General features: G+C 46.1%; 1 protein-coding gene across 1 annotated transcript in view; it reads left to right on the top strand.

The window, feature by feature from the left end:
* The window catches only part of LOC119397732 (ABC transporter G family member 23), a 104489-nt gene that overhangs the window by 20412 nt on the left and 58785 nt on the right, over positions 1-25292 (top strand). The window contains exon 4 of the mRNA XM_037665145.1: positions 19155-19253. Coding sequence (XP_037521073.1) covers positions 19155-19253 — 99 coding nt within the window. The remainder of the gene's footprint in view (positions 1-19154; positions 19254-25292) is intronic.

The following is a 25292-nucleotide window of genomic DNA, read 5'->3' as shown; positions in this document are numbered from 1 at the left end:
GCTCTAATTTTGTTATGTAAACATAAGCTGCGCAACGAGTTCTTGATATCTGTAAAAATATTTTGTGTATGCACCTGATGAAAGGGACATGAAAGTGACTTCGGTCGCCTCTAACTTTCTTTGTCATATGCTCTTTCGGAGAGAACGAGGCGAGGGGGAATAGTGTGCGGTCGAGTGTGGAACACTCTTTTTTTCTGCCTTCTTGGCGTCACGTAGCACGTGATCTATATACGAGCAGGCAGCTGACCAATAATCCTAACACTCCCAAGTTTCCTGAAGTTTCAATCCACATATATACCCTATAAAGTGGACGGGGAGATGACCGCCGCCGTAGCGAAGTGGTAGAGCATCGGACGCGTTATTCGAAAGTCGCAGGTTCGGTCCCTGCCGGCGGCAAGTTATCTTTTCGTCCACTTTACTTTCTTGACATTTATATTCTAATTACTACAAATAACACCCCCTATACTTTCCTTGGCATTGCTGTGTGTTAGTTCTCATTAATACCAATGTTTCGCCATACTAGTGAAGATGTCGCGAGGTGCTGTCAATTCAGATGAGCATTCACGCTTGCTTCAAAATCAAATTAAGATAACTGAAAGCTAACGTCCGCCAGTTATAAACGGCCAGAAGTACCCTTGCACGCATACAGACAATCAAACAATACAAACATCTCGAGGTTTCAATTTTGGTGTCAGTGTTCCTTTAACGTTTGTTTCATATCCAGTGTGTAGATTCATCGAATACTCATCGGCTGTTTGGAACTGTGTTGTAGAAACTAGTTCAGAACGTTGTATGACTCATTCGTCGCGCAGTGCAGATCGTCAAGAGCATTGCAATAACGCGATATATGAATATTTGTGTGTTTTCTTTTTGTTTTATTGTAAAGTTTTCATTTTTGTGTAAAATAAAATGCACATTTCTAATAATCAAGATGGCTGCCATGCAAAGTCCGGAACCTCCCCTGTTGTTTTGCTGGATTTACGCCACTGGCACAGTGTTATGTATTGCGATAAAAGCGAGAATCTAAAACATACAGATCAAACGGAAAACATTTAAAACAATGCTCCTTACATTTATTCAAGCTTATTTGTTCGGATTATTGTGTATATATCCCCCTACTATAAACATACCTCCTCATCATACTAGCGAGATGTCTGCCGATAACTGATTTTAACAGTGAAGGCGTTTTTTTTTCACTTTTCGTTAATTACAGAAATGCTTGTGGATCGCCTGCGGATGCTTGCCGGAGAGCTTCTCGTTGTTGCGCTTTCTACCGCACTAACTTTATTTAAAATAAAGAAAACCGTCGCCACCTGCCACCTCTTAAGGCCACCCGCTGCTCATTACGCATAAGCCGTCCTTAATTAACTAATTTTCAATACTGCAACTGTTGTGGGGCGAGTTGGTTCATAGACTCAGTAGAAACGTTTAAACTGTGCGATTAAGACGACACGTCACAAACACAGGGCACGAATCGCAGCGCTTCGTGTATGTGCGCGCTGTATGTTTCTAACGTGTTGTCTTCACCGCACAGTGTCTGCTGACTGCAGAGGCGAAGCAGTGAATGCGATAAGTACACGCCGTAATGATACATGAACGAGGGCTAGCAGCTCTTTTTGCTCCGATCTCACTTAACTCTACAAAACGTTGGTGTATGGCAATACGGCCGCTCCTGGTAGAGAAGCGGTTTTTGGTCAGTTTGTCGTATCAGTGGTCCGAGCGCGAAGCAGTGAGATCACAGCGCTCACAACGCTCACAACGCGTAGAAGGTGTACGAGCCATTCGCTGGGGGATGTCTGCCGAAATAGCACGCGTGCCAGCGCTCTCGACCGCGCCCTTATAGTCAAAGTTCACAGTTGCTGCTCGAGTTACGCAGTCCCTCTCCCCAGACATCCATCCTGCTCCTTCGCCCAGCAAATGACGGGCGGGCGTTTCCTTCTGCTTGAGGAGCAATCGACGGCAGGCCTTAAACGCAGGTTGATGTTATTCCGCGTGACGGAGATGGCCAGCTTGTTTCATCTCTGCTTTAGCCATGTTCCTTGCCAACCCTCGCGAGCTTTTACTCGAGGGTAGAACATACAATGCGCGGAGCGATGTTATCGATTTAGAGTTTATACGGAACATGAAGGCGACGGTGAAAACCTGTCCTGAGTGTCCATACAATCGCTAACGCAATAAAAATATACAAAAAACTGTCGAATTGGGCTCGCCTCTTTCCTGGAAAGCTGCATCGTCTCCGCTGTAAAGAGTGCGTCCGTTGGAAGAATCATATAATCCGGCGTCTTTTTCATTGGTTTCGTTCTCGCCTTCAGTAGCCTTCTTACAGGGGACATCTCCTCGCTACTTATTTCTTCATCAAGCACGCGTACAATGTCAGCACTAAGCGTTGAACCTATCATGATTTCGCGCTTGTCGGCAGTCTGTTATCTCTGCATGCGTGGTCGCAAACGCACAAAATGGAGCGAAATCATTTGATCGCGCACGATAGTCGTGCGAGAGAAGCAAGAGCCATACCGCTTTGCTGCATAGCAAAGCAGTATGGAAGACAATTCACAACTGTTATTTCTCGTATATGGACCAGTCGAGAGTATGTACTCTGATGATGTCACGTGAATCACTGTTCTGGCATCACGAAGTGCACCAAAAGACAAGAAACGCCAAGAGAGAATAACGCGCTCGTTGTTTTTGTTTTATGTTGTATTTTCAAAGGCTGCTAGGGTCCTTTTTTATAAACAGGGCGTGCAAACACGGACACAAGAGAGTAGTCAAGACACCAGAAACGCCGCTAACAACTGAAAAATCGCTCAGCGGCGGAGCCGAAGGTAGACACAAATATTTATCTGCGCATTAGCACGTAAGAGGCCATACCCATCAATCAAGTGCGAGTAGTGGTCTACGTGAGAGATATTTGTTCACTCTCTTGACTTTTCTTTTATGTCCGTGTTTCCACGTCATGTCTTCTTAACATGAATACCTACCAACTAGCCCAGCTATATTCGAAGTTAGCCATTCACTTTACTTCTGTATTTATTTATCGATTTACTTGAGTAAAAATGAAAGGAAAAAGTGTACTAACGCACCGAGATATATACATTACTTATCTATTTTATTTATTTATGCGCAGTGTACTAGATCCAAGACTTCAAGAATATGCTAACCAGCAAGTTCGGTCGTCGTCCTTTAAGTCTGGAGGACGCGGCAGCGTTAAGGCCAGGCAATACTCGTGATATTTTTGGAGAAGAAAAAGGTACTACATCTTCTGGGGAGCTATTCTCGATGCGTTCATCCAAAGGAGGTGTCCACAGTCCCTTTCGGCAGAGCGTATTCAGTGATTCGAAAAAGCGGTGAGCCGTGATGTCACCTCGCTCTTGACCACGTCACCGCACCGAACCCGCCAGCACATTCCTAGCGTAAGAAGAGAGTGGACGAAATGCACAGAAACAGGAACTTTTCAAGTTTGAATTTCCATATGAATGTGTCCCAGATGTTTGAGAACGATGCAGGGAATGCGTACCGACCTTACAGCTGCGGTAGACGAGCGGCCGCATTAAACCTAAATCGATGGCTAACACGATCAAAAGACATGTGCACCGAAAATCGAATCTCTGAGGGCTGCGTTCGTTGCATTGAAGCGCATTCTATCCCTATCAATTGTGTCGAGAGTGTTTGAAAGCTTCGTTTACCATGATGGCGCTGCAGGACGATGGATTAAAGCTGGCTGACGGCCTTTATACAAGCACAGACTGCAGAGAAATCGGAATCCTTGTTGGATCAGACCAGTATTGGCAAATAATGACCGGAGGCATTCGAAAACTGGAAGAGAAGTTGACAGCAGCAGAGACCATATTCGGTTGGATGGTGCAGGGAAAAGCCAAGTTAGCTGCAACATTAATGAAAAGGTCAACCGTTATGGTACTTCATGTTGAAGTGGACAAATCTGACATAGAGACAGAACTAAAGCATTTCTGGGATATTGAAACAAACGGCATAAAGGGCACCGAGCAATATGCAAAGAGAGAAGAAGATCTGATGGAGTACTTCAACAGGAACTTGAAGTATGAAGAGAAGAGATACTCGGTACGACTTCCATGGAAAGACAACGTGGAGCTTGATGAAAACAAGAGTGTAGCAATCACCAGACTGAAACAGCTCACTCGAAGGTTACGGAAGGACGAAAGTATAATGCGGCGTTACGACAGTGCCATCAGAGAATATTTGAATAGTGGAGTGGCAGAAGTGGCCGAGGACCAAAGTGCACCACTTAGCCACTGCTACTATATGCCGCATCAAGCCGTAATCAGGGAAGATCGTCAAACTACAAAGATAAGAATAGTATTTGATGCGTCCTCATCGTCCACAAAAGGGTTATCTTTAAACGACAACCTCGAAACTGGACCGAATCTTAATTGCGATCTTGTGCACATGCTGATGAACTTCCGACACCATCGCACTGCAATGACAGCTGATATTGAAAAGGCATTCTTACAAATTTTGGTCCATGAGGAAGACAGAGACGCACTGCGTTTTCTTTGGTGGGACAGACTTCCCAGTGGAAGCGATGCAAGAGTTGTAACTTGGCGAATGTCAAGAGTAACGTTTGGCACAGCTCCGAGTACGTTCCTGCTGGCAGAAACAGTGCAACACCACCTCAGCAAGTTGGAGGATAAGTTTCCGGAGACCATTAAGCAGCTGAGGAGCAACATCTACGTCGACGACGTGATAATGGGCGCCGAATCACCCGAAGAAGCCGAAAAACTTTACCGGGAGTCAAAAGAGATCCTCCAAGAGGCGTCAATGACCCTGAGAAAGTTCAATACGAATGAGCCTCGATTACAACAAACTATAAAAAAGGAAGAATCTTGTTTATCGTTCGCATCGAACGCAGTTTGTCTCGATCGTCTCGTCTCGTTTCTGCGACATGGAACCAGAAACAGGGGGCGCGCTTCTCGCCGAGCTCCCCCTATTCAGTGGCCGCTGTAATGGGCAGTTCATTACATGGACACATCGAGAAGAGCTCCTCCGGCGTAGTGCTGTATTTTATTTCCAGATGCCCCATTCGAATTAAAAGAAAACACTAACGGCAGCGCGCCGCAATTATTGCGCGGCGGCGGCGTTGGCGGCGTCGGCGGCGGCGTGATCTTTCTTGGGACTTCGGCGGCGCGCTGGCGGCGCAGGCGGCGCGGCGCGGCTGCGCACACCTCTACTGCCAGGTAGCCAGTATCAAGGGAAGCGTACAGAAGAAGCAAGGAAGACGCGCGTCGGTCGAAGAAGCGAACATAGCGCTCCGGCCGCGTTATCGGTAAGAATAGGGCTCGTCCAATACCCTTGCGAAAGTGCGGAACTGCCTCTCATGCCAGCGGACAACAGGCTAAATGGTTGCTTGCAGTAAGCTTACTTCAGGGCACTGCTTTCTTTTGCGGGTGGGAGCCTAGTCAGATGCATGAGCGTGCGCAGGGTTCCCTATTAGAGGGAGCGAAGTTTCACTGCAACGAACCACCACCCCTTTCTCTTATTGGTCGAGTCCGAAGAAAATAAGCTTTTCAGTGAATGCAAAAAAAAAAATGAAAACCTCTGTCGCCATCATGGTCAAAAAAAGTCACAGTTTCACCGCAAGGGCGAAGCAATGAATGCGATATCAACAAATTGTAGTGTTATACGAAGTGAGGCTGGCAGCTAACACTTTTGTGTCCGATCTCGCGTAACTACAAAACGCTGGTGTAAGAGAATACGGCCGCTCCAGGGAGAGATGCTCTTTCCGCATAGTCACTTCGCGTTGAGACCACAGCAAGTAGATGCGGTATACGAGCCGCCAGCTGATGGCTCCCGAGATAGCGCGCGCGCCAGCGATCTCGACCGCGCCTTTAGAATCAGTTCAAAAGTTGCTGCTCGAGCGACAGCGCCCCCCCCCCCCGACCCTTCTCGCATCTTTTCATGCTCGTTCAAGACGGGCGGGGCGTTTCCTCTATGATTCGATGGCAGGCTTCCCGAGCGGGGTAATGTTATCGCATGCGCCCTCCGAGAGACGGAAATGGGCTGGCTCGTTTGATCTCTGCTTCGGCCGCGCTCGTCGCCCTCGCTCGCGCGCTTTTACCCACGGTAGAACATACGATGCGCGGGGGAATCTTATCAATTTGAACTTCACGGGACATGGCGGCGACGGCAACGGCGACGGCAAAAACCCGTCGAGACTGTCCATATAATTGCCATCGCAATAAAAGCACGCTTTGCCCTGCGCATTCAAAATGGCGTGAAAGGTCCGGCTCAGGAAATTACGCCCCCCTTGAGATGATTAGGGGAGGCGGCCGCATGCCCCTCGTGCGCACGCCTATTTTTCACATTTCGCTGGCTTTCTTTATCCACCGGCAAAAAAGAAATAATGAGCACGCAATTAGTACACTGTTGAAAATAGCGCAGTTAGATGTTATTTGAACATGCGTGCATATGCCTCGTTGACATTTTTTTATAAATAGGCTAGTGCTTGTCCAGTTACAAAATAGTTACGTCTAATTAACTAAACTGCAATAACAATAACGAAGAGAATTCGCCACTCCTTTCTAATGGTAACAATAAGTACTTGGTTTGCTTCGCGTAACGCACTTCTGTTTAAAAAAGAAATATTGCTGCGCCACAGCTCGGGCGCCTTATATATTCGGCAACAGACGAATTAGTCACATCACGATTCTATCGGGTTCGAAGAAAGGAAATTGCAGTACCCCTTCAAATGAACAAACTATATACGTGTTACACGGGCCAAGGATTGGCGGTGGAAGTTCTGCGTGTTGCCTGGAAATAATCAGAAAACGAACTTTTGCGTTGGCGGGCCGTGTTGAAAGCGCCGGTTAGCGTGCGACCTAATTGCAACAGCCACGTGGTCGGTACTTATTTGTGAATTCAGGATGCGTAAAAATATCCCGTGTTCACCTCGGGCAGCGACATATTTACGACGTCCGCAGCACGAGGTGCGCAGTGCTTCACAAACATTCGCCTTATTAAGAAAAGGAACTCGAATGCTTTCGCGCCTGTCTTCTCAAGAAGACATAGATGAAAAATCCTTGGAGCACGGGGCCAATGTTTCGGCCTGTCGAAACGTTGGCTGCAGTGACACCCCGCGTTCTAAAGGTTCAAGATTGCATCTTCGCCTGAACTACCTTATTTGCATTACCGGCGGTCAAAATTATTCGGAAATGTGTGCCCCTGAACTCTTTCAAAAAGAATTCTGAAGCCTACCTCCTTTACTGCCCTAATGATTAATAGGTTGTGTATGCAGAAATCTTATCCGTTAGCTTTCGTTATTCGTAACCGTATGAATCTTCCTTTGCGATTGTGCAACTATGCACGTTGTTCAGTTTCTTTGTATAAAACTCTGTTGTGCATGTATTGATAAGTGTAGAATGTTCTAGTTTCTGTTGCTGCTTGAGTGTGTGCATGTGCTTGCTGTGTTCCCGTCAGGCAGAGCGCATCTTTTATTTGCCCTTGTATCCGAGACTTCGTTGTCTTATATATAAAGAGCGGCGGTAAATGAAATGAACGCAGAAGGATGCGCGCTGAGGCTAGTTGGTTCACGACTTGCAGGAAAAGCAACGCGAACAGGACTCCAGGAGCACTCAGCATGAGGAGACCTACAACAGCACTGCTGTGCGCTTCTTGGATTCGCCCCCCCCCCCCTTTTTTTTGCGTTTTGCCAGCGGAATAGATGGTTTTTCTTCCTGTATGGTCGCCCATTTGATGTAATCACCGACCATCATGCACTATGCTGGTTGTCGTCATTGAAGGATCCCTCAGGCCGCCTCGCCCGCTGGGCACTTCGCCTACAGGACTACGATATCCGCGTGCTATCCCGCAACGCACGCCAGCATGCTGACGCCGACGCACTCTAGCGCTCCCCCTTGGCTGACGACAATACCCTCTGCTCAGTACCTAACCGTGTTGATTCTTCAATCGACGTTCACACCATCGCTACCGAACAGCGCAAGTATAAGTGGATCGCCTCACTGACAGACTTGCTCACTGATCCGTCGGCAACACCAACCACTCGCGCGATGCGTCGTCAAGCCCACCATTTCGCCATTCGTGACGACCTAATGGACCGAAGCAATTACAACGCTGACTGCCGCCAGTGGCTACTTATAATACCCCGCAGTCTGCGTTCTGAAATATACGAGTCCTTCCACTCTGATCCGCAATGCGCGCACTCTAGGGTATCCAAAACTTACCACCGCATTCTACAACGATGCTTCTGGCGATGGATGTACCGCTACGTGCAGAAGTTCGTTCGCTGCTGCCTCGATTGCCAACGCCGAAAACCTTCAACGCACGTGTCACCAGCCGGTCTACAACCATTACCTTGCCCTAATCATCCGTTCGGGCGCGTGGGCATCGATTTGTACGGACCACTTCCTCTGACATCGGCTGGTAACCGCTGGGCCATCGTCGCTGTTGACCATCTAACGCGATACGCCGAAACCGCTGCCCTCCCAGCGGCTACAGCGTGCGATGTTGCCTCCTTCCCGCTACACCGATTCATGCTGCGTCACGGTCCACCCCACCCAGGAGCTTCTCAGCGATCGAGGCCGTGTCTTCTTGTCGGAAGTCGTCGAAGCCATTCTCAAAGAGTGTCATGCTGTTCACCGCAAAACTATTGCTTACCACCCGCAGACGAATGGCCTAACCATACTGGTCGTCGCCAGGCGAGGGCAGACGCGTTGCATCGTCACTATGGCAACAAACACGGAGTCTTCTATGTAGATGTGGCCGGTTCATGCCGCGGGGGCTGGTATACGGCAGCGGTTATCCACGAGGAAAAGCAAGTAGATGTGTTCACATTCAAAGCCCCGGGCACAACACAAGCGGAAGAAGTAGCTATTGCCCTAGCTGCCTCTGATCCCCGATCTCAATGTATCATAACCGACTCGCGTGGGGCATGTCGAAATTATCAGGCTGGTTGGGTCACACCACTAGCGGAAAGAATATTGCAGAACTATAGCAACCGGGGAATCGACCCTACCCCCCACTGTCTAGTCTGGACTCCAGGCCACCAGGGCCTAATGGGGAATGAAGCCGCGAACACGGCGGCCCGAGCACTCATTCACCGGGCGTCCCACTTAGATCCTGAGTACCTGAAACCTGAAGGCGGCTATCTCCTTACATTCAAAGACATCACGACATATTACAGAGATAGGCATCGTCAATAGCCACCTCCTGCAAAGGTGCTGGGCAAGGCTAATGAGCGCATCTTGCTACGACTTTTCACTAACACTTTATTGTGCCCGGCAATCTTGAAACACTTCGATTCTTCCTTCGCTGGCAAGTGCAAATACTGTGGGGAGGTGGCTGACACCTACCATATGGTTTGGGCCTGCCAGCTCAACTCAGCTCTTCCTCCCAACCCTAACCCAACCCGAGAGGAGTGGGAGGCGGCCCTGCTCAGTTGCTCGGATCTTCAGGCCCAAAAGCCCTTGGTCCGAAGGGCTAAGCTAGCGGCAGATACCAATGGGGTCCCGGAATAGGGACTCCACCCATTGCGGAGCCCCTTAAAGGCTGCACCTCTCTTTTGTTTTCAATAAATGTTTTCAATCATCATCATCATCATCATCATCACATAAATTGGGATGCCATTCTGCCCTTCGTCACCTACGCCTATAATACCGCCCCTAAAAGCACAAATGGTTTTTCGCCCTTCTTATTGTACGGAAGGCACCCGTCGCACCCCATCGACACGATACTCCCATACAAGCGGGATTCACCGGAGTGTGCGCCTATTTCTGACACAGCCAGGCTTGCGGAAGAGTGTCGCGAGCTTGCCAAGACCTTTACAACGCATGAACAAGAGCGGCAGAAGAGCATTCGCGGTGGAACCACCACTTCTGAGCCCACGTTCCTCCCTGGAGCGCTCGTATGGTTCTCTGTCCCTACCACTGCAACTGGCCTATCTTCAAAACTACGGCCGAAATACGAAGGCCCCTACCGTGCTGTCGAGCGCACATTCACGCTCAACTACCTGATCGAACCCATCGAACCATCGTCGGACATGCCCCGTCGAGGGCGCGACATTGTCAACGGGGAGCGCCTCACAGCCTACTATGACCCGCTCATGATGACAAGCTGTTAGGTCGCCGGGCGGCTCCCTTTTCGTACCTGGGGTAACTGTAGCGAAGCCTTGGAGATGAGTAATTGGTTGCACTCTCTATAGCCTTCTAGTGGGTCGTCCTCTTTGGCTCTTTCCGCTCGCGCTGAGTGCGTGTTTTGCCTTGGCTGTCGCCATTGCGCATCGTCGCCGACTGCCGTCAAATAAACACCTCAACATTCCAAACAGTTTGCAAGCATTTATTATAACCGCACAATATTTCGAATTAATTTCCTCGTGTGATATGCATCAAGTATAATAGTGTCATCAATTTTTGCTTTGCCGTGAGTTGGTTTCACTTATCCTATAAAAAAAAATGAACGCTTTCTTGGTGGCAGCCTTCACGCCCGGAAGAACATACCGGATAAATTCTTTGATTTTGCTTTACGGAAAATTCGTATTGTTTAAACTGTTGAAAAATGAAATTGTTGAAATCAATAAATAAATGAGGCTGGGAATGTCAGCGTGAAATTTGTTTTACTTAGGGAGGAATTGCTCGGAAGCAATGGAACAAGAGTAACGCCGGCCGGTTTTGAGTACTCGCACACCAATCACCTCTGCAGAAAGACTGCCGCTGCTCTTGCCATATGCAATGATCGCAAGCAGTCACCCACCAGTGGCGTACCAACTTGTTCGCGTGTGTTTTATATATGCGGAGAGAGAGACAACTTATTCATTCGCATTCAGTTTGATGTGATATTTTATATACGATGTGAATTTGCATAGCTATGTTTCATAACATTACAGACGTACAGTCAGTTTTATGTAGCATACACTGGGACAACAATACATATGCTATGCGTGGTATGCGTGTAATAGTATTACAAGCAACACTTTTTATACATTAACCACACAACTTTATGCATGAATACAATTCTGTCCATGACGGCCTTCCCAGTAGTAGGTATAGATTTGTATCATTCATTGAAATTTCGTTAATTTGTAAAAGCTGCACACTAATATTTGCGTCTTTAATTTAAATAGCAATTAGTGCACCTTTTCTTTTGATTAATTAATACTACACTTTCGTGCACATATTCAATTTTGCGTATAGTTTTTTGCCATGTTTACTGTTAGTCGAAGTAGTGTTTATAATGCGTTGGTGTAATTATTATTATTATTATTATTATTAATATTATTATTATTATTATTATTATTATTATTATTATTAACTCTCGCTAAACGCCTATATAAACGGGATCATAGTTCGTATATTGCATTCTTAGAAAAAAGCGCTTCTGACAGGCCAGCTGAGTTTTGGAAGTATGTACGTAAACGGTCCAGCAAAAGCGGAGAGTCTTTCAGACTACTAGACTCAAATGGGGTAGAAGTGCATGCCGTCGCTGACTGTTTTGCCGCACATTTCTCATCCGTTTATAAGGCCTCAGACTCTAGCACTGACATCAGACAGCCTAAGGCAGTTCGCTCACCCAGTGCTTTGTCGCTGGATGAAAATCTTATCTGCGAATGCATTAAGTGCTTAAAACCATCCTTATCATGTGGCCCAGATGGCATCCCCTCCGCCATACTAAAAGCTTATAGTAGTATATTTGTCCCAGTACTGACTACGATATTTAATAACTGCCTGGACACTTCCACATTTCCTAGCATGTGGAAAACTGCTCGTGTTTTCCCAGTATTTAAGTCGGGCTCTAAAACAGATGTTTCTAATTATCGCCCGATTTCTCTACTATGTGCCACATCAAAGATCTTCGAGCTGGCTCTTCACAAAATATTGTCTTTTAGTGTTAAAAGCTCATTGATTCCTAATCAACATGGTTTTCTCGCTGGCCGCTCAACTACCACAAATCTTGCTAGTTTCATGACGCAGATCTCCACACCTATTTCTCAGAGAGGACAGGTTGACGTACTCTACTGTGACCTGAGCAAGGCTTTTGACGTAGTCAGCCACACACTGATTATGGTTAAACTTGCGCAATTTGATGTTGACTTGTCGGTTGTGAATCTCCTGCAGAGCTATCTGCTCAATAGATATTGTTATGTAGCGGTAAATGGCCAAACGTCTTCTTTGTATAAAATGACTAGTGGGGTCCCTCAAGGGTCAGTATTAGGCCCACTCCTATTTTTAATTTACGTTAATGATGTTTCTTTTGCCATTCGTAATTCTTCTTTCCTCTTGTATGCCGATGACATCAAGATTTTTAAGGAAATTCATTCAGTTAACGACTGTCGCTTGCTGCAGTCAGATTTGCGCTCTTTTTCCGAATGGTGCAACGCTAATAACCTTTCTCTGAATGCCTCGAAGACAAAATTCATGTCTATCACTCGCAAAACATCTAGCGTGTCATTTCAATACTCTGTCAATTCTGTGTCCTTATGCAAGGTTTATGAAATCAGTGATCTTGGTGTTGTTGTTGATAGCACGTTAAACTTTTCTGCTCACGCTAAGCGTGTTGCTTTGCGGGGTCTTCGCACCCTAGGCTGTGTTTGCAGATTGTCTAGAGAATTCCGTTCTCCTATGCCCTTCCGAAAATTGTACACCGCGCTATGTCTTCCTCAACTGGAGTATGCGTCCGTGATATGGAATGGCATTGCTCGATCCAGCGGTAACACCATTGAACGAGTCCAGAAAAAATTCCTTAGCATATATAACCATCGCTTTGCTAAAAAATCTCGTTCAAATACTGCTGAATTATTATCATTGCCATCACTTCACTGCCGACGAAATCGTTCTGATCTCTTGTTTCTTTACAAGCTAGTCCACGGTATCATATCCTGCCCTGTACTTCTCAATTGTGTTAATTTTCGAATTCCGCGTAAGTTAACCAGAGAGAACAGACCGTTTCATGTACCCGCCTGCTTCTTCCAACACTCTACCGTTCACAGAATACAAAGTCTCTATAATGTTAATTTTCTTGATCTTGACATTTTTCATAGTCCACAATCATTGTTTTTATCCGAGCTTTGCACTGTTTTGACATAGTATGGCACAATGTACAAAGTCTTCCCTTCTCCGCCTTTCCGCATAGTTGTATATATGCAATCTAATTTTTCATTCCCCTTCAATATTTCTCGTGTTGTCTTATTTTACTCCTCCCCTTTTGTGTTCATTTCTCTTTGTCTACGTGTATTTGCTCTTTTTATTTCTGAAGACTGTCTGTATTGTATAGTTTATTTTTATTGTTTTTTTTGCGTGCGCCTGCACAAAGACCTTACGGTTGTTCCTGGGCACGTTAAATAAATGATTGATTGATTGATTGATTGATTATTATTATTATTATTATTATTATTATTATTATTGTATTACCATCGTTAACTTGTCAACCACAAGTTTCCCTTAAATTGCAAGAATCTGTGGTATTAGAGGCGTAGTACATCCTTTTTACTTAACGTATTTGCATTTGCGACGTTGCTTGAAGGGCCTTGAAGGGCAACATTTTAGGGTCGTTTTAAAAAAAAACAATCATTGCCAATTTTTATGAAAATGATGAACTATACCCGACCATGACTGCTAAATATTGTGCTGCAAAAATATGTTGCATTATTTTGTTTTAAGTGAGAAAATTGAGCTTATTTTAATACCCATGTATGGTCTTAACATCAATGTGTGGCGTTCTAATGATAAAATAAATTTAATAGACATATTTAGTTCGTAGCTCGCTTTTTTGGTTTTAATAATGACGATGGACCCAGCTTGTGTCTTTTTGACCGTTTTGAGTCACAGAAAAGCTGAGCTTGAATTTTTCAGAGCTCCTCTGTCTGTATCCATACTACGGCACATTGAGGCAGCAGGCACGCGAGAGCGCGCGCACAGCAAGACCAGAGCGTAATTGAATGCCACCCGGAAGAGAGGGAAACAAAAGTACGTATAAAAGCCAAGCACGCTGAGAACCTGTGACGGAGAACACATGACCGTCGTGAAATGCGAGACGCACCGCGGTGCGCCTGCAACGGTCGGCCCCAGACAGAAGAGAGCGTTCCCCTCACCCCTGAAAAGAAGCTTTTTGGGTGTGGGCCATATGTCAGTCTGGATAGTGAACTCGAAGAAAGAAGTCGTGTTGTTTTCTACGTGTGTCAATGATACAGTTTTTTCATCACATTGTAGTTACTCTCGTGTCGTCCTCTATTATTAATAATAAGTTATCTCGTAAGCAGATAAGATAGAGATTGCGGAGTAAGTAAGAAGCCCACTGCAAGCAGCTCTCTTCACAGGGGCGTAGCCAAGGGGGGGGTTGGGGGGTTTCAAACCCCCCCCCCCCGAAATTTTTCAGTTTTGCTTGAGTATATAGGCACGCACTCATACAAACGCACGCACGAACATACATAAAGTATGGTTGATCCCCCCCCGAAAAAAATTTCTGGCTACGCCCCTGTCTCTTCACGTAAACCCTGGTGTCAAGACATCAGCTGCGATCCGGCTACTGAACTTTCGTTATTGCACTAAGAACTTCCTTGGACGCTAGCTTCACCCCAAAGTGAGTGTACCTTATACTCACTGTAACCTACTGTGTCACCGAGAGACCGCACTGTGGCACAGTTCTGATGGCGTAGTTTCCTGAACGAAATTGCTGCGCCGACTACTTAAAGAGACACAAGCGGAAGATCAGGTTTCAAAGGAATTTCCGCAGTGTCAAAGACTTGGGAATTGACAATCTAAAGAAAGTGTTGGAAGCTGACACAGCGCTCAGAGTGCATGAATCGCACTTTGTGTGCCAGAATTGCTTTAGGAACTTTAAGGAAGACATTGAGCATATGGAAGAGGAATCCAGTCAGTCCAATCAGGGTTTCCAGACTACAGAGGAAGTTATGGAGAGCATTAAGGCAGTCGTTGGTGCCCCATCAGCAGTGTCGCCTCTAAAGCCTCCTCGGAGTGTAAAGAAAGGGAAGAGACTCTCGTACGCAAAGCGCAAGGCAGATGAAATTACTAGAGCTGCTGTAAGAAACATTCGATGCGGAATTCGCACAGCATACCGCATTAAAGACATTCCATCACAATTCAGTTGCTGCGCCTGTGCCAGCTGGAAGAACAACCTACACACAGCGTACATCAAGTGCACATCTTTTCGAGAGCGCTGCCGTCTGCTATCCTTGATACATCTGAGCCTAAGAATAAAAGAGGTGCAACGCTTCATTCCAGAGGCAACGAAGCACGCGATTCTAAGGGCCAGGAAGATAGCTGCAGAACAAGGTGTGTGGAAATTTGCACAATATTGTGCAAATTTCAAACTATGCCTTATTGGGATCAAAAATGCGTCGGGGTCTTTGATGTCGACTGATGATGTGCAGACGCTCTGTGTGTGCACGCAGCCTAGCACCAAATGCTTCTTAGGCGAGTGCGAACAATGTCCTGTGAAGAATGGTCTCAGCCTGGGAATTCTTGGCATAGCACCGGACGAAGAAATTGTATTTGCTACTTAATTGGGAATCAGGTGAACTAATAAAGAAGACCATGATGCCTCCAGCATTCCTAAAGGAATTTCAAAATGTGACCATGAAATGGATCCCTCATTACTACCTCAGGCGCACGCAAACAAATGCCATACACGAGGAAAAACAGTGTTGTGAAAAGGGTTCCATTGTTTTCCACTTTGACTTTGCCGAAAATTGGTCCATCGTACTCCCAGACAAAGTACAATCTTACCATTGGCAAAGTACGCAAGTTAGCATCTTGCGTTGTATCGACAAGAAAGTCGACATGGAACTACGCAATAATTAGCGATGTCGTTTGCCACGACTCTGCACATGCTTGCTCGGCCTTGAGAAAAATCAAGGATCACATTGAAGATTATGCTCCAATTTACACGAAACTAACACTTGTGAGTGATGGAGCAGCTGCCCATTTTAAGAACCGCTTCCAACTGCACGAATTGCAATGCAGTCAGCTTCAGACAACCAAGTGGCTTTTTTCGGCAACGGGGCACGGCAAAAATGCCTGCGACGGCGTCGGTGGCCATGTGAAACACCAAGCCACACTACATAACCTGCGTTCACCCGCAACCGAGGTCATTCAGTGCGCAAGTGATTTCATTACTATTGTAGCCAGTAAACTTAAAAAGATTTTCTTACTGCATATGAAGAAGAGTGAAGTGGAAGCCTTCAGAGAACTGAAGAAGGAGGAATGGAAAGTTGCCAGACGGGTTCATGGTATTCAGGCAACCCACATGTGCAAACACATGAAATCGGACCAAGGGAATTTCCTGTACGTAGCGCGGTGCGCAGACACAGAGTGGAAGGAGTTGTGAATCTGCAGTGTGCAAAATTTGATTGCCCGAATGGATATTACTCATTCTAGGTGACGTGAATAAACTATTTAAAGCGCAACATGAACGTGTGCTTCTTGTAGATTCATAACACCCTCATTCCCACCATCTCAACCCGTTTCTGCAAATGATAAATTCGTCGAAATATTAAGACCGCAACGGTCTTAATATTCCCATACAATGGTAATGCTCGAGCCACCTGTACATTATTGTAACCAACTCTAGTCCATAAATTTCGTTGCTTGATGGAAGAAAATCAGGGTAAGTACGCAGTTGAAGATGGTAACACGAAGACTTTTATTATTAATAAAGTATAGGAAGATATTTTTGCAGTATTTTCATCGAAATATGGCCCTCAAGTAGTCTTAGGGCAAGTTATAATCATTTTCCTTAAAGAAACAAACGCGAACCTCACATTTCGGGCCCCCTTTCTCTACCACCCAGTAGCGAGCAATTGGGTCTAGGCACACTAACGCAACTATAACATTTTCCCCTACTGTTAGGGAAATACTAGTTAAATCTCTTTTGCGTTAGATACGTGGTATGATGTGAACTAAAATGGTTGACGTGCAGAAAGATTTGCACTGTACACCACGAGCTTTCATTTGTACGCGCTCTCGGGTGCCGGCTGCCTCAATGTACTGGTAGGGACACAGACAGAGGAGCTCTGAAAATTCAAGCTCAGCTTTTCTGTGACTCAAAACGGTCAAAAAGGCACAAGCTGGGTCAATCGTCATTATTAAAACCAGAAAAGCGAGCTACAAACTAAATATGTCTATTAAATTTATTTTATTATAAAAACGCCACACATTGATGTTAATACCATACATGGGTAATAAAATAAGCTCAATTTTCTCACTTAAAACAAAATAATGCAACATATTTTTGCAGCACAATATTTAGCAGTAATGGCCGGGTATAGTTCATCATTTTCATAAAAATCGGTGATGATTATTTTTTTTAAAACGACCCTAAAACGTTGCAATTTTCGCTAGTTCTGGAATTATGGCATTTTTGGGATTTTATAACGAAATAAATATGCAATGTAGTCGCATAACATTTTGCTTAATTAGCGAAAAACCTTTCGTAGACTTGTGAGAAATATTTTCAGCTGCAGCGCTTTAGCGAAAACTGCAAAAAAAGACCCTTGAATTTGGGGTCAGCCAGAGGCAGCCGCTCAAAAATCAAAGTTTGGCAATTTTTCAAAAATGTACTGTCAGTCACACAAATTTAAATTTCCGTGGGCCGATAGTACTATTGCTGAAGATTTACGAAAAATTAACACTGATGTCCACATTGCGTTAAATTTTTTTAGTGATAGGCCTCCAAAGTTTTGAAATCTGAAAGTTGCAGAATTGCCTTTTTCCACCTGTTGTGAAACGCGAATTTTTTCCTAGAAATCCGTGACAATTTCCGCAAAACGAAGGTTCATTCCTTTCTATAGAGGCATTTGCCCAGCTCATATAAAAATTTCGTGCAAAACAAAAAATAGTCGGGACCCTCCTTGGTCTGTCCTTATCTGAACACACCCTACTATGCTTACCTATAAGTAAACTTTTTCGGAATAGCAGGAAAGTGTCTCATCTTGAACGCAATTCAGGAGGGCTTTCCGCCGCTAACACAGGCAGAGGCTGATTATGGCAGCTGGCGAGATGAATTCATACGAGTATAATACATATTTTTTGTTGCATTGTAACGATGTTGAGCTGTTTTAGCGCGAAAACAATCTGTGAACGCAGCTTTGCTGAGAGAGGGGGGGAGAGAGAAATAAACAGCGCTGGTCATGTGTGCTTCTTTGCCATGCGAGTTGTATTTTGCGCTGTACAAGTCAATTCAAGCCGAATGAAGACCAACTATCCCGGCTGTCAATTCAGTCTCCTCAGTCCACAATACGATGTTGTTGTTGTTTGTGGTTATGTAGAGGAAGAGACGCTTATTTCTGCAGCCCAGTCGGGAGCACGGCGCAGCGAAATACGATAGACCTTCGCGATCGTCCTGGTCCGGTAGAACAAGTTGCGGGGAAAGCTTGAAAGCTGGACTTCCCAATGTGCTGGAGTCCACTGCCTTATTCGTCGCTTTTTTGCAAGCTGCCACGATTGCTGAAAGTTACCATATGATAAGCAAGGCGAATCAGGTTGTTTGGAGACTCAAGCGGAAACCCTTTTTCGCTCTCCCAGTTCGGCCCAACTGAAACACTTAACACTTCTGCACTCTCGTCGATCCACAGCAGTTTGGATATAGAGCAGCGGTGATGCTATTCCTTTTCCAAGAGAGAAAATGTATATCCTGAAAGAGGCTGAGCGTTTCATCGGTCCATAAAGCGCTTACTGGTACCCGCCTGTACTTGCGTCGTTGATTATGTAAATTTCAGGCCAGGTAAAGCAGAATAAAAGCATGACCGAGTGTTATAACATTATAGTGCCCCTGCTCAGCGGTAGCCTCCTTTAGAATGCTGGAGCGCAAGGCACGAAAGCGTCGCATAGGCGTCTTGCACTGCAGAGATCCTACAGTGTATGGTTGTGAGACGGGGAAGACAATTTTCACAGCGGAAGCGTAGGACAAATTTCTTTATAAAATGTCGTGAGTGCTGTGTCGAAGGAAAACTTCGCCTCAGTGGTTCGTTTCCCATGCAGTGTGCAGCCGACAGCGACCACTGTCGAAAGTGTGTGTGTGCGTGGGGATGGGGGGGCTAGCGCCACCCTTGACTCCCCCCCCCCCCCCCCGGTAGATACGCTTATGTCACCCACTAAAGGCCGCTGTGCACTTCGATGATATGAGGCACACATTCGCGACGCTCACTACGTGCACAGGTGGGCGTGATGAAGAATGGCAAGATTTGGTGCGAGCGGCCGCCGGGCGAACTCATGGAGACGTACGGCACGGCAACCCTGGCTGAGTCCTACCTCAAGGCACGTCACATCTGTTACTTTGATAGTATGCACCGTATACACTCAAAAGCATTCGCGCAATACCGCATTACCGGACGCTCCAGGCGACAGCCTTTGACGCTTAGTCTAACCACAAAGATGAAGAAATCCTTGAACAGGGAATGTCGTTAAAGCCAAGGTTTCGACAAGTGGACTTGTCTTCGTCAGTTGATGGTAGTTGACAGGTAATTAATAAGTTTTCCTTAATCATTCTAAGGTAACTTCAGGGGCGGCGCGGTATTTCCGCTTCGACATGGAGTTCTTGTGAGAAGACCTGAGAACACGCTAGGTAAGCGAGAAAATGCGCAAAAAGAAAATGCGGGTGGCAACACCACTTTTAAATTCCCGCACCAAACGCCCTGACGTCATATATTTTGACGGCGTCTACAAGACTTTCACTCTTGTAGGCATTTTAGCGTGACAGCATTAAACTGCCCGCGTCGCATAAAATGTGGTGTCTGCATTTGTCTCTGGCCGTGAAATTCGGACAGATGCAAAGAATGAAAAATCGAGGTTCGAGCCGCAATTGAACCCGGGCATTCTGCGTGGGAGTCAAGTGTTCCACCACAGAGCCATGCCAGTGCTTCGAGCTGCTTTGGTAAAAGACCCCATGCAGGCGTCGAGAAGTCTTAGAGACACTAAAGAGAAAAACCTTTTTTTTTTTTTCATATTAGCAAAACTATACTTTGAGACTTCCAAGACATAAAAAATAAAGAAATTAATAATTAATAAAATAATAAATTAATAAAGTAACAAAAACCGGATAAAACTACAATGAACTCGGAATTCAAGCTAACGTCATCGCAGCCCGTAAACTGTACACGGCGCGTTAGCGCGCTGTACCGCCAAACGCGTACGCTGGGAATGATTATTATGTTGCACTTATTTGTTAACACGCTGATTATCGTTACGTCTCTACGTAAATACAGACCGCGAAACGATCATTTTGAATGCCTTTCGAGCGTGTGATCGTGTGCAGTCATACGGGTGCTTTCCATCGTGGTTTTGCTCGATCCCGAATGCAGTCGGCCGTGATTTCAGGCTGTCGCTTGCACTGACACGTCGAATCAAATCAATCTGCTAGAAACTGGTTTGTTGTACCCGTATAGTGCCGACAGCTCTCGATCGCGATCAGAAATGTTTATCACAGCCGGGCTTGATCGTCAAAGTATCACGTCGATGTCGCACAGGCAGTTTCGATCGAGCCCGGACTCGATGAAAACGAGCCAGCGCAGCGCTCGTGTTGTCAAGTATTTCTGTGCCCTACGTCTTTTGCGCTGTTTCAATATGGACTCCGATCATATTTTTCGATGAAGATCCAGAGACGTCGCTGCTACACGGTACGACAATTATTCATATGATGATGCAGACGGGGAAGTGTATATAATCGCTACCGAGGTGTTCGATCACGATCGAATCTTTTCGGTTTTCAAGCAAACTCGCGATGTCTATATGGCAGCATCTGATCCAGATAAAGGAGTGATCTGAGTCGGGTTCAGTCGCGATCACTGACTATGTGATAGGTTTGATAACACTAAATTGGTGATTAGCCAAGAAGTAGAAAACGCCACGCCTGCGCGGAAAGCGCAGCACAGATCCCGTTGTAAGCTCTCTTGGGTCTACTAATACAAGTACACTAGCAAGGTATCCACTACGCCATAAATCATAATTTTTGTCAAGTTGGGAAGCACCGACTACGCCACTATTCGAGATTTTGCGGAGAAGCGAGGTACCCGCTACACATATCTGTAAGGCATTATGTGCACTTTGTTGATGCGGCGGCTGATGACAATGAAGATTTATGGCTGATCCTTTTGTAATGGGTTGGAAGCTTAAAACGACCTACTAGTACCGTAATTCCCATTGCGTAACGCCCGGTCGTTATTTCACTCTCCTACCACGCTACATAACAAATGTTAACGTGAGAAAGAGAGATAGAGAGAGGGAAAGAACTTTATTGAGGCCTTGAGGAAATGGATCATGGGGGCCTTGTGGGCTTCCTTGGCAACTAATACAAACACATTTGTGAGGTACCCACTACGCTATAAAAAAAAAAACATAATTTTTGTGAAGTAGGGAAGCAGCCACTATGCCATTTTTCGTCATTCTGCTTAGCACCGTGGTACCCGCTACGCATCTGTAAAGCATTATGTGAACTTTGTTAGGGCTCAGCCTGGTGACGATGAAGAATTATGGCTGAGCCCTTTTAATGGGTTTGAAGCATTGAACGACTTACTCGTTGCGGAATTCGCGTCCTGTGACGCTCAAAAAACGCACACTTGCCACAACTCGCTTCACATAGTCTTGTACTGCACCTGTCATCACTCGAGTGCTGACAACAAACTCGGGCGACAATCGACCAAGTCTTATTTGGCACAAGTGTTGAAGATTGGGCGAGTTGGTTCGTCGTACTTGAATTGGTATAGCGCATTACGGGGAAGAAACGGCCGAGCAGACCTCTTGTGTCGTCCTCTTGTGTCGGTCTGCTCGGCCGTTTCTTCTTCCCCGTAATGCGCTATACCAATTCAACTTATTTGGCACACTATTAACAGGAAGGGGTCACTTGCCTCTCGAAAGAAGAAAAACCTATTTACCAACTGTTTTATGATCAGATGTGCCAGTCCAAGGCCTCCACTCTTTACCCGTCTAAACAAATTCGTGCGACTGCACGTTTCCCAGTTGGACCCCCACAGAAATGTCGCAAACACCCTGTGGATTTTCTGCACATTGACCCTTGAACAGTACATCACTTGCATCGCGTACCATAGCTTAGACACAAAAAAATCAGTTTCATACGGTAGCCCTAGCAAACATGGACAGATAATTTGCCCTCCACCTGCTCGCTTTCTCGCTTATTTCTTTTGTTTGCTGCTTCCAATAGTCATCAGTACTTTTGTATGCCTCCAGCGGTACTCCTATATGCCATGGGGCTCCGACTGCTTAATCTGTAACAAAGACCGATCTCACCGCGAGTTGCACTACGCCACCGCTGCCGCAGTGCATGCCGGTACTTGTAGTACTCGGTACGTTCAGCTGCCTACAGCTGGTGCTTTGGCGAGCTGCATTAACAAGCTTTAGCGGCCTTATTTAGATTAATTGCGATGGTTGGGTTGACGTGCTGTGTGCTGGGATGCTATAACAGGAGCCTGAAACAAAAGGACTCGGATTTTACGTGTTGTCAAAGGATTTCAAGCTCCGACAAGAATGTGTGCGACAGTCAGCGAAGTCGGACAGAGAGGCAACTACCGCGCACTTTCTTGTTCAACGTGTTTGTGAACTCCCTGTGCATGATGCATGCCCTATTGCATCATAAAAACCTTGCTGCGTGAACGATGGACTGATCAGCGACAGCCAAAGTTCATATAACGCGACCTCGATCCCCTTGCCGGCGCGATCGCCGCCAGTGGCGACAGATTGGATGCAACGTCCTTTCCGGGCTCAGCAGAGATCGCTTTAATATATAGAGAGACCTAAACCAACCTCTCACCAATGCGATGACGACTGTCAAGCGTCTAGCACGAACGAGATCTGTAATACAAGCAAAGATTATAACTGCATGCTGTGTACGAGAGGCCCTGACGTCACATTCGTGAAGCCTCCACATCGCAAACACCCGCATCGCCTCCTAGCGAATAGACCTCGAAACATTTCGCGATTTCCGTCGTATCGTTTGCAAGCGCATGCGCGATTCGAGCCCTTTTTTTTTTCGCCGTGGAAGCGGCGCCGCGGCGCGCAGTCGATTCACGCATGCTGTTCCTTGTGTGTGTTCTTTAGGAAAGCTACGTAATGCCCATGTGCACTGTGGAAAGTACCGGGTGTCATTTTTCATGTGTACGTACACGTTCGCTTCATTGCTGATCACTAATGCATGGTATTTGCATGCGAAGCTCTCGGATGTGCGCTCTGTTGCTTCTTACTCATTGTGTCAACTCAGAACACACGTGAACTTTTGTTTTTGGCGTCTCACGGGCTGTACATAACATGCGCCGAAGGCATCGTACGTTTTTAGAGGCTGTGTCTTTCAACAAAAGGGCAATGAACTTATGTTGTTGTTATCGGACTACGTGATGTATGTATTGTGCGGTGTGCGCTCGCTGCGTGCTTGTTGTTGTGTGCGTACTGGAATTACAAACTTTACGTGCACGATCGCGTATACAATACAGCGGTGTCCTCTTTTCGACGTGAAGTTACGTCAACTCAGTGCTGGGCAGTATCGAAGATACATGTATCTTAGATACTATCTTAGATACTCTATGGGTATCTTGTATCTGTATCGCGATACTTCTCGAAAGACGAGTATCTGTATTTCTGATACATTCGATAATGTATCGTGTATCTTAAGATACAAGATACTTCTATCGCAACACAACCGTGCGAAGCAATAATCGCTGGCCAAGCTCCACTTCTCAAACTGGTACTGGTGCCACTAAGCCATCTGAATAAGTCTTAGGGCAGTGACGCAATTTTATTTTTGCGCCAGAGTACCCCAGTGAGGGCAGAAGATGAGGAAAACAAGCACGCGGACGTCTACGCCCAGCCCACGTACCTTTTGTTTACTCGATTTCTTTTCTTTTTAGTTGCGCCAATGCCGCGATACTTGCTCTTAGCCACTGTCCTGCGCCGCATCTATCGCGCAAATTCTGATGTTGCTACAGTGTGGTTATAGAAGATTCTCTTGCGTCTTGCGTCTTGCTCCGTAAGGAAATGTGATGCGGGCAAGAATTGGGTTCCTTTGCGCTGCGTGCATTATACATATCAGTGATTTGAATGATCTCGTGGATGTAAGTTTGACATGCATGCCGTGAATTAACTTATATGCAAATAAGAATATAACAACGTTAGCTCCACTGGTACTGATGCTAGATCTAAAAGAGCAAGCGTTTACCTAAAAGAAACTATCTTGGCGTACCGTATTTTTCACTTCTTGCTACATTTTTTCAAATAATTTAGGAAATCATAATTTGATTATTAGCGCAGGTGCTTTCTTAGCTGTCATTTTTCATCCCTTACATTACCTAAGTCTCTGCACTGTTTTTCCGGTCTGGTCACTGCAGTATGTCTTTGTAACGCGCTCCCAAAATAAGATCTCTGCTTTATTCCTCTGTCTACTTTATTTCCACTACTGTTTACACATTTACACGTTGCCATGGCGATTTTGAAAACAAATATATTGTAGCGAAGCGTTGGAAGTTTGTAATGGGTCGCCCTCTCGAGCGCTTTCTAGTGGGTCGTCCCCTTCGGCTCTTCTCTGACAGCACGCTCCTCGCGCTCGGAGTCCGCGCTCTGTCTTGACTGTCGCAGTTGTGCTTCGTCGACTAGTGCCGTCAATAAACGCCTTTATAATTTGGTGGAGGTGCGGGGTATCGATCATCTGGGCCCTTACGAAATTCCGACCTTATTTGTACGGTCGCCCATTTGATGTGATCACCGACCATCATGCACTATGCTGGCTGTCGTCACTGAAGGATCCCTCAGGTCGCCTCGCCCGCTGGGCACTTCGCCTACAGGACTACGATATCCGCGTGCTGTACCGCAATAGACGCCAGCATGCTGACGCCGACGCACTCTCGCGCTCCCCCTTGCCTGACGAAAATACCCATAGCTCAGTGTCTCACAATGCCGTTTCTTCTATCGACATTCACACCATCGCTACTGAACAGCGCAAGGATCACTGGATCGCCTCACTGATAGACTTGCTGACTGATCCATCGGCCACACCATCCACTCGCTTTTTGCGTCGTCAAGCCCACCATTTCGCCGTTCGCGACGACCTGCTCCACCGACGCAATTACAACGGCGACGGCCGCCAGTGGCTACTCATAATACCCCGCAGTCTGCGTTCTGACATATGCGAATCGTTCCACTCTGATCCGCAGTGCGCACACTCTGGGGTATCGAAAACCTACCACCGCATTCGCCAACGGTACTTTTGGCGAGGGATGTACCGCTACGTGCAGAAGTTCGTTCACTACTGCATCGATTGTCAGCGCCGCAAAACATCAACGCACCTGTCGCCGGCAG

The sequence above is a fragment of the Rhipicephalus sanguineus genome, chromosome 6, assembly GCF_013339695.2.
Source record: "Rhipicephalus sanguineus isolate Rsan-2018 chromosome 6, BIME_Rsan_1.4, whole genome shotgun sequence".
In the NCBI taxonomy this organism is placed as follows: domain Eukaryota; kingdom Metazoa; phylum Arthropoda; class Arachnida; order Ixodida; family Ixodidae; genus Rhipicephalus; species Rhipicephalus sanguineus.
This window is presented reverse-complemented; position numbering and strand designations above follow the sequence as displayed.